General features: G+C 40.7%; 1 protein-coding gene across 1 annotated transcript; it reads left to right on the top strand.

The window, feature by feature from the left end:
- Positions 1–324: 324 nt before the first annotated feature.
- On the top strand, positions 325–9,934 carry LOC125878793 (cell death-inducing p53-target protein 1-like). The gene is made up of 5 exons (XM_049560170.1): positions 325–434; positions 7,501–7,541; positions 7,664–7,756; positions 7,887–8,076; positions 9,412–9,934. The coding sequence occupies exons 2-5, from the start codon at positions 7,505–7,507 to the stop codon at positions 9,527–9,529; spliced, it is 438 nt and encodes a 145-aa protein (XP_049416127.1). The 5' UTR covers positions 325–434; positions 7,501–7,504; the 3' UTR covers positions 9,530–9,934.
- The last annotated feature ends 795 nt before the right edge of the window (positions 9,935–10,729 follow it).

Genomic DNA, 10,729 nt, shown 5'->3' with positions numbered 1-10,729 from the left:
TTTGTGAAAGCTCTGTTGATGTATTATCAATAAAACTTTTAAGTTAAGAGAGAACTGACGTACAGCCGGTGCCACAGGCTGCTGGATAATAAATATCTGAAAGCACCACAAAATGCCTCAAAGTCTCACTGCGTTATATGTTCTGATAATGTCCCAAAAATGTGTGTTTTCCTTTACACAAGTTAAGACATTTCCACCATGAACTGATACAGTGAAGACACAAAGTTGTGCAAGAATTTACAAGAAAGCAGGAAATGAAGTGTCTGACGCTCCACTCCACAGCCCCCAGGGAGGGGGCGGCACTGTGGGTGTGTCCAAGGAGAGGCTTGTAGAGGTACAGGTGGGACAGGTGGACGTGACAGTAATTTGCCTGCACTCTACATCAGCAGCAGCTTTCACACATCTCTGCACACTGACTGCAGCACCCCACCAAGGTAAGGCTGTGTGTGATTTGTGTTTCATGAGTGTGTAAGACAGGATTTAAAACTGGAAATAATGTTTACTGGTGTGAGGTCTGAAGCAAATAAACAGTATGTTAAATGCACAGGCAGGATGAGTAGCTGTTAGAAATAAGAGAAAATCTAAAGAACAGATGATTCATCTTTAGCTTTAAATCTCTCATTAAACCACAGCTGATGAATCTGTTGTGTTTTAACTGTTGGAACGTGATCAAAGACACAACTGGTTTTATCAGCTCCAGCTCAGCCTGCAGGAACTTTTTTTAAAGAGGACGTAATCTTAATTTTAAAGTTTAGCCCTGGTCACTTTTGTTGTAGTTTGCCTCCTCTTTCTTCATGTTTCTGTTCACATTATTTTTTAATTCAATTTGTGAGCTTTGTATTTGAGGTTTCTAAGTGTATGTACAGCTATAGGTGTAGCCCAGGGTGCATGCAGCTCTTGTTCAGAGGCTCACAATACTCTGGTATTTCCAGATTTAAAGTGAACGTGCCATTCAGCTGAACCACTATTAGGGCATTAAGCTCTGAGTGCATGTACATGTGTCTGGTTATTCCTGCTTGGGACTGTAACATTGTGTTTTTAAAGAGACAGGATCTGCTGTCGATCACAATTAATGTTACTGTAACGGACTCCAGCAGTAGTGACTATAATGGTATGGGAGGTTGTCGTCATAGTAGCAGCTCTATAGTGGTATCAGTGACAGTAGGATAAAACATGATTTACATAGGTGTTGGTTTGTTTGATGCTGTCAGAGTCAGAGAAAGAAGGTTTAGCTCTTAAGTTGTAACGCTATACATAAAACCAATGACTGTATCTTTCTGAAAGTGGTGCTGAGACACAATAACGTCGAACAAAAAATCAACGTAAGGGATGGAGGGGCGAGGCAATACATCAAATATGAAAAACTCAAAACAACTGACACGTCGCTCTTCAAAATTTAACAAAAACTCACTCTGATATCTGACTTAATCTGATACTTGAGTCGCTTTTGTTTAAGCTATTTAATTTGACATCAAATTCAAGTGTTTGAGATTTTGATGTTTTCTTTGTGCTAAAACATGGTTAGTATTTCTCTTTGTCTTACAGTCACATATATGTCAAAGAATTTTTAATATTAATATTAATCATTTATTTCATTTCATTTCATTTTATTTTATCTTATTTTATTTATTTTATTTTTTTTTTTGCATGTTTTTGGTTTGTGCCTGTTCTAAGTACATGTACATTGTCTTGTATGATGGTGATAATAATTACGAAGACAGTTGTGATTGTTAGTCAATATCTGTCTTACTTGACTAAGCTACTTGTATTTGCAGTTGCGGCACTATGGTCTCTCCTTGTCAGGGTTTATCGGGTCAGGGTGGACGGGATCAGGGGAAAGCGAACAAGGGAAATGAGAGGGGGCAGAGAAATGTCAAATTTTTTCTTGTATCGTTTCACATTTTTGACTGCAACACTGCCTTTCCCGCCTACAATATAAACATTAAACAATTGATCGCAAAAATATATAGTATATTAGTATGTATAGTTTTTGGCTGGTTTGAGTTCAGATCAGAATCGAGGCCGGACTGAAAATTAAAGGCTCAAGTTAGGAAAAAAACATTTGGTTGAACTTTTGAGCTCTAAATGAGTTCAACTTATTCTCAACAGCTGCTGAATTATCTCCACGTCTCACTCTAAAGTGTGAGATTGGGTAATTTCCACTTCTAAATTGCCCCCGTCCTTCGTCAGCTGATCATTAAAATGCATCATGAGTGCAAACATGATGACAACGTTCCTCTGTATCGCTCTTCCTCTCTCCACAAACACACAAAGACACAAAGAGACAGAGAGCGACAGTCAGGTTTGACCAGCACAGATGCCACATACAGTAAGGCCACACCCATGACTCAGATGTTTCAGGGTGTTAACCTGCCGGAATGAAAAGTCATCCTGCTTGGGATCAGAGAGAGCGAGTTTCGCTGAACTCAACGTTGTCTCTCTGGGAAAAAACAGCTTTTATTATAATATAACACCAAGTAATCAGCTAAAAGTCCATGTTAGGGAGTAAAAGGCTTTTTAAAACAACCTTTGAAAAGCTTTTATCGGTGCCGTTGGGACAGTTTCAGGACTTAAAGTAATTTCAAGACTATATGTGGGACTTTAGAGGGTTAATAAAGCAAGTACTACTTACATTAAACAAAAATGGGAAACAGCTTCATTCCAGAAGATGTCTGGACAAAAGTTGTGGCCGTAAGAGTCTTAGTACGCATTTCATTACACCTGCTCCGAGGTGTCACCACTCTGCTGGAGGAACTGTGGCTCAGTAGAAGCTAAAAAGGCAGGCAACTAGCCCAGCACCTGCTAACGTGTTCTCACCTTTATTCTCTGATAACTTAAGATCTAGATGTTTGGGAGGTTTTTACCAGGAGCTGAATTATCCATAGAGGTCTCTTCCTCTCCAAAACAAACAGACACAGTGATTTAAACTGGTAGAAACACTGAATAAAGCAGTTTCATGTTAAAAATCAGTGTTTTTCCACTGCTGTTTGGCTCGTTGCAGAGGGGCAGCTAACAAGGGTGGCTCTAATCAGTGCAAGTGCTTGGTTTGTCCATTCTGGGCCACTGTAGAAACATGGGCCTGCTCCCTATGTAGATATAAACGGCTCACTCTAAGGTAACAAAGCACTATGATTCTCATTTTTGGGTATATCTACATCTATACATCATTTCTGCCAATATATCCTCCTGAATCCTTAACACTAGATATTCAAGACATGAATCCAATCTATAGAGAACTGGTGTGGTATCATTTATGAAATCTTTGTAAAACACCCTATCATTATCATTATTATTATTTATCTCAAATCAAAAGCACCCCATGTCCTAATTTTGCGCTCTATAATTACACTGTAAAAAGCTGAATGGTGAATCACTCATGTTTAACTCATCCACTTGCTTTGGGAGGTTCCTTTACTTTGTCATCAGAATAAGATGGATGGGAGTCATGCTTCACAACTGGCTCATAAACTGGGCCACGTTTCTCGATCAGTCGCACCCAGTTCTTCCTCCCAGACACCTGCCTCAGTGATGAAGCTTCAGAGAAAGCACTTGCCGTCTGAGCCGAGGTCATGTGCTTCGGTCTGCTCTCACAGACGATGCATTGTTTGATCAGCAGCCTCTAAATTTCCCCCTTTGTGGCTTTAAAGTATCTCTGCAATGTTGCAGATGGATTTTTCAGAAGCCGCACCCAAACGCTGCCTCTATCAGAAGAGTTATGTCCTGTCCGATGTCAGAAACAACAGCAGAGCAACGATTTGGGTCTGCTACTTGTACTTGTTTGGCGATAGAAACACTGTTGTGATTGGATTTATACTTTTTAAACTGAGGTCTTTTTTTTCCAAAGAGGTCTTGAAAGCACCATGACTGCTACAGCTCACTGAGATTAAAAAAAAAACAGGTTAAACAATCATAGAAAAACAGGAATCTGAGGTGGCTGGAAGCGACTACTTCCTTGACTAACCTGAATCCAACACGCCCAAAGTTTCCAATTAGTGCCGCAACAGCTGCTCAGAGCACAGTGGAACACAGCCAGTGAGCGACAGAGCAACTCAGCCAGTTATCCAAGACCAGTGCTTCCACTCTGACAGTCAGCCTTTACTGTAGCTCTTCATCAAAACAGACACAGGCTGCTGCTGAGAATCAGGCTGAAAGATATGAAGCTGTGGAGAAACACATTTTGGAAAAACAGTGTAGTAATTTCCCAGTTTTCTTGTTCGGGTATATTCAGTCATCACTTTTTAAATAAAAACTGTCAACATGATGTCAGGTTTTTTGTCCCTCAGATGAGCTCACTCAACAGATTTCAGAGAGATTAGTGCGAGGCAGTGGCGACACACCCTCGGCCTGCAACACACACACAGAAACATGCAGCTCGGTCGCATTCCTGCACCAACATATGGGTGTATACAGGCCCTGTGTGTGTGGGGGGGTGTGTGTGTGTGAGACTATGAAACTGTCTGTCATCTCCTCGTGATGAACTATGGCAACACCTCAGTGCATGTAATGTATGGCGGGGGGAAAGTGTGTGTGTAGGTGGAAAAGAGAGGTCAGGTAGCGTGTTATGTGGGAGAGTTAGACAGAGAGGATGTTACATGATAGTCAAGTGTGTGCACCGTGTGCTGTGTGGGAAAATGAATGCTTAGTCATGCTAGAGGGTTTTTGTGTTTGTTATCATGGACAGAGAGACATAACGAGAAAAGGGAGACAAAAGACGAGCAACTTTTAGGTGGGTTTCTCCTGCATGGGCCCATCCGACATCAAAGAACTTGTGGCAACGCAGGCTGACTGTGCATCACTTCACATCACCTGCGCCTCGGCCAAAAAGTTGCACCGAATAATAGGCCAACAAGCACGTGTATTCTGCACCTGTGTGAGAGAAAATAACTCTCTGCACCAGGAGGTTGCCATAGTTTGTCATTAAAAAAGGAAAACCAGCAGAAGACCAGCAGGACAGATTCAAGACACTAGTTAGCACATTAACAAAACAACCTGATCTTGAAGGAACAAAAGATATTTACTGGGCAACTGTGCCTCAGTAGGTAGAGCAGGTCGTCCACTAATTGGAAGATTGGTGGTTCGATCCCCAGCTCCACAAGTCGCAGCATCCTTGGGCAAGAACCCAAAATGTTCCATCAGCATGTAAGTGTGCTTAAGGTGGTAGTATCACCCAGTGTGTGTGTATGGATGAATGTTAAAGTGCTTTGAGAAGTCGCAAGTGCAGGTCTATTTACCGTTGACCATGCTAGCAAACAATAACAAACAATTCTGATTTTTTTCTGCTAAAGAGCTCAATTGCTAAAAACAATATCAAAGCTAGTATAGCAAGTTTGTTTCAATTGCACACCCCAGTGGTTGTTTACTTTCCTCACTTCAGTTTCTCTTCTTGTGCGCTGGGCTGAGCTGTCAATTAGAGTGATTTCATTCACCGACGGGCCCTAACATCTCCGACGCTGATTCAAAATGCTGATTTGGGTGAAAAAAAAGACAACAAAGGCCAACTAGTGCCAACAGTGTGGGACACACCTCAAAAAATATGGCAACAAACGTGGTGTATCAGGGCACTATGGGATGATTATTATGGCTTGGGACAGGACAGGTTGAGCATGAGAGGGAATGACATGCAGCACGGGGCCATGAGCTGGAGTCAAACCCACAGCCGCTGGGGCAAGGACATAGCCACTGATCCACTGGGTGGCCTAAGTTATTGATCTCTTGATTAAGCGAGCAGATTAAACGTACTACTCATGACATCATGACGTCATGACATAACTGTATGAATCCATCAAAACAAATCTCTCCAAGAAGTACAAAATCTCAAAATATGTATATCACTTCAAAGCTACAAGAATTATAGTAACAATAATAATAATAATAATAATAATAATAATAATAATAATAAACATTCAGTGTTCTCTATACACTGGGAAGAAAATCTGTTCCCCACTCTGTGGTGACCTCATTATGAAGTGATACTGAGGCACTGCGTGTCTGATTGGTCTCACATGACATGAATGCTAATTATCTTTTAATGAGGTCATGTTGCACACAGACATAGTTAGGTCATCCAGATCCTGAGCTGAAGAGTAATAACTGTAATTACTGTCAGTCGTCCGGACTGACAGGGCCGTCTTATTATGGACAGACATTCAACCAGTAGTTGGGTCTTTAATCAAAGCGTTCATGTTTAACTCGACTTGTTAAGGTTTTTATGACTCTTTAGTGGGATGTCATGTTGTAAGAGTCCATCTTAAAGATATAATTCTCAAAATCAAAGATCCAGTGTGCAGGATTTAGGGAGATATATTGGCAGAAATGGAATATAATAAGTATATTTTCTTTAGTGTATAATCACCTGAAAATAAGAATCATTATGTTTTCTTTACTTGAGAATGAGCCATTTAAACCTACATAGGGAGCAGGTCCTCGTCTACAGAGATCACCACATTGCACTGCCATGTTTCTACAGAAGCCCAGAATGGACAAACCAAGCACTGGCTCCAGATAGGGTGGTGTTGCATCAGCCACCGTAGTTAGCAGCCCCTCCACAATGAGCCAAACAGCATTGGAAAAACACTGATTTTTAACATGAAACTGCTTATTCAGTGTTTTTACTGGTTTAATCACCTGGTTTGTTTGTTGTGGAGAGTAAGAGACCTCTGTGGATAGTTCGGCTCCCAGTTAAAACCTCCTGAACACTGAGGGAATTCTAACTGGGAGATGTTCTAGCTGGTTGAAACCTAAGATGCCACTAAATCAAGTGAAGGCCTGTTTTTGATAGTATTTATGTTTGGCAGATTTTAGACAATAGAAATTCAATGAATATGACTCTCTGTATTGTAGTTTTCATTGTTGGTGGCGGAGTCCGCCATTTAGCGTGCACAAGGCTTCACAGGAACGATGCAGCATGAATATAACCACTGTTTTGTTTGATACAGAATGCTGTCGCGTGTTCTTGTGTAATCCAATTTTCCAAGTAGTATTGCGGTCAAATTAACAAAAAAGAAGACGACAATTCTAACACCAATGAAACATGAGCGAAAACAGAAAAATGAGAAAGGAGTCAGGGGTGATTTAGACTTTTTGGATAGATCATCGTCGCTCTGACTGCGTCGTCTCAGCAGTCCTCAAAGCATTTTGAGTGTGAACAGACAAGGAGGCTGAGTAAAGATTTGAAACATGTCAGTCATTACACCCCAGGCAGAGTCCCGCCCTGGTGTCTCCCACCTATACTGACAAGAAACATCCGTACAAGGCAGTATGAGCACCCTGTGCCGACAACTAATCGACAGAGGTGTCCATGAGAGCCCTGACAGATGGTTTAGCCAGACTTTGGCTCCATCTAACGGTAGAAAGCAGCATTGCATTTGTCGCATGAGGGAGGGGGTGCATGGGAATGTATTGTAAAAGTTCTGAGAGAGATCTTCGGTATGTTTCACACTGCTAATGAAAAGGACGATCCATTTGTAGCAGTCTTTTTCTTACTGTGCTCTTTCTCCGCAGCACAATGGGAGATAGTGAAACCAACCCACCTCCCTACTTAGGTAAGCCTGAACACACCATGCTCACATATCATCATCATTATCATCATCAGATTGGCTCACCAAATTGTTTCCGTCTCTTCTCCTCCGCTTTTTCCGTCTTTCCTCTTCTTCTTCTCGTCCAGGTGACGTGCCTCAGAGGCCGGTGTCAGTTTACCACGTCCACAGCCCATTCACCCCTCCCGAAAGCACAGTGGGGAGCGCGAATGCCACGCCAGGTAAACTCACACCTGATGTTACACTTCCTGGAAACACACATCAAAAAAACCTAACTCTAATACAGGTTTAATAACTCTTCTGTTTCCCTCTTGTTTTCTCATCCTCACTTTCTACTTCTCCCTCCATCAGTGTACACCAGCGGAGGAGGCAACCTCGGTGATGGAGATGGCAAAAAGAGATTTGTGAGCTACGATGGGGCGCTGGGGGATTCTCCCGGCATGACGACCTGCACCTCCTGCCAGCAGCAGGTCATGACCAATGTCACCTACAAAGCAGGGACCTATGCCTGGCTGATGTGCCTACTCTTCATCTGCTGCGGGTAAGTGTGCACTTCAGGGCCTGGTAACGTAGTTCAGACCTTCTTACACCACATACACTGTTAAGTCTGGGCCACACTGCCTTTGTGAGCAGCGCTTGTGCATCATGGAAACTCATATTTATTTCACCATCCATTTTAGGTTAGAGCAGCCACACTGCCTGCATGAGCGGTGCTGCTCAGGCATGGTGCGGCAGATGACATTACTGCTGACATTAAACCACCTTTAACTAGTTTCAGTGTCTATATCTCTCACAGATATGAAGAAATGTCAACTTTTCCTATTTCCATTTCAAAATAAAAGCCCTCTGACAATGTTCCTGTCAACAGAATCCCTTTAGTTGTTAAGGCTTTTTATTGTCGCATCACCACATGTGACGTTTCAGGCACCAGCCCGTCATCAGACATGAACAAGATAAGGAGACACACCTCTATACGTACAACCAATGGTGGCTGCCCAACAGATCATGTGATAACACATGTAACTCTACAGAAACCTAGTACAGCACACTGCAAAACCAGTACAAAATGACACATTTATTACATTTTTCTTTTTGATTTTTTTTTTTTTAAATATATGAATTATAAAAATATATTCTTTACAATTTCACCTTGAATTTGCATGTCATTATGACATTTTTAACTTGATGTTTCAGTCATGTGATATTCAAGGTGATACTCTCGGCACTGCTGGCCTTTTTGTAAATATATTTTTGTAAATACATTTTTTGTAAATGTTTTTTGAAAATATATTTTTTGTAAATGTTTTTTGAAAATATATTTTTGTAAATTCATTTTTGTAAATGTATTTTTGTAAATATATTTTTGTAAATGCATTTTTTTGTAAATATATTTTTGTAAATGTATTTTTTGTAAATGTTTTTTGTAAATATATTTTTGTAAATGCATTTTTTTGTAAATATATTTTTGTAAATGTATTTTTTGTAAATGTACTGGGGGTCAGAAAAGGTGGAGGATATTTTACTTTCTGTTTTTGCTGAAGGGAGGGTAGTCTCATTTTTTTGGGACAGCGGCTCTCTCTCAAAAATGAAGATATAAATCTCAAAAAAGCAACTGAGATGCATTTTGCCATATGCAAAGGACCACAACCCTGTCTCTGCACCAGGCTTTATTTCCAACAACAAAATTAGATCAAAACAACAATAGGAGAGGTTTTGCTTTCTTCTAAAATCAAATATAAGATTGAACCGTCCTCCACACCACAATCATTTCATAAAAAGTGATCGAAATTACAAATGCATAATGGTCAAAACAAAGCAAATTCTTGCATACAGCCACATGACACTAACTCTGTGTGTGTGTGTGTGTGTTTTGCAGGTTAGTCCTGTGCTGCTGCCTGATTCCTTTCTTCATGAATAAGTTCAAGGATGCGTACCACACGTGCCCCCGCTGCAACAAAGTGCTGCACGTTGAAAAGAGAAAATGCTGTAAATGACCAACATGAGGGCAGAAATGGAGCCATAGAAATAAGAAATAACATGCTGTTACCTTTGTCTTATCAGCTGCACCATTTTTATGAAACTGACAGAGAAAGGTCGCAATTTAAGTGTAGATTATTTCTATGGATGAGCCAGTGCGTTGGCCGAAGTAAATCAAACATCATATAATTAGGAAACAGACTGGGAGTCGTTGTGTTGTCAGAGCTTATATATTATGTGCTCACTTTTTTTTTATTATTATTATTATATCAAGCACACTCCATGCACTTTTTGGGAGCCGTTTTATTTTTGTCTCATTCCAACAGAAAAACAATCTTTCCTTATTTTCCTTTTCAGAAACTTCTGCAAATATTACGATGTTAAAAATGAAGGACTGTAAATAAAGTTGATCAAATACTTTATGTTTCGGGGTACTGTTCATTTGAAATTTTAAAGAAACCTGTTCATCTGACGTGATAGCCACAACTTAACCTCAGAATCAATCCTGATGATACTTTCTGAGAGAATCCTCAATGTGACTGTATGATTATATAGTTGCAGGGTCACATGTGGTGGTTCTCTCTGTTAACAAACTGAGCCTCATGTAGCAGGGGCTTGAATGTGCACACACATACTGTCTATAACTCCACACAGTTTGTGAGGGAAAAAAAACTGTTCAGATTCATCTCCACAACGCTGTGTCAGCATTAAAGAAAAGTCTGGAATAAATGCATATCTTTTTGCTTGAAGGGAAAAAAATGCTCTGGCTTGTTTGTGTTTCTTTAAACAAATCACAATCATCTTGGGCGGCACTCAGCATTAGTGATTAATAAAAGACAAACTTCAGAGAACCAGTGCCTTGAAGGTGAAGCATGACTCTGGAGGAATTCAGTGGACACGTTAAAACCACAGACAGAAACTCTTGTGACGCAGAATGGATCGGTAAATATGTGAGGTCACCGTCACTGATGGATGCCGCTGCCAGAGTTAAAACATGTGGCAAATCAACTCCAACTGGATGAATCAGAAAAGGAATCAACAGCAGGCTTGAGAGTCCTGTGAGATGGAGTCAGAGCTTTTCAGAGGTGTGTCCACAAGTTGTTTTATTTGTTGTAGACAGATCTGTATAGCTATTCCCTGAAACAAGAAAACAGGCATGCCTCATTGCACAATCCAAAGTGTGAGTTGTTAGCTCAGAGGTTGTTGTCTTCTGTAGT

This window comes from Epinephelus fuscoguttatus, linkage group LG19 (genome assembly GCF_011397635.1).
Source record: "Epinephelus fuscoguttatus linkage group LG19, E.fuscoguttatus.final_Chr_v1".
NCBI classification, from domain to species: domain Eukaryota; kingdom Metazoa; phylum Chordata; class Actinopteri; order Perciformes; family Serranidae; genus Epinephelus; species Epinephelus fuscoguttatus.
This window is presented reverse-complemented; position numbering and strand designations above follow the sequence as displayed.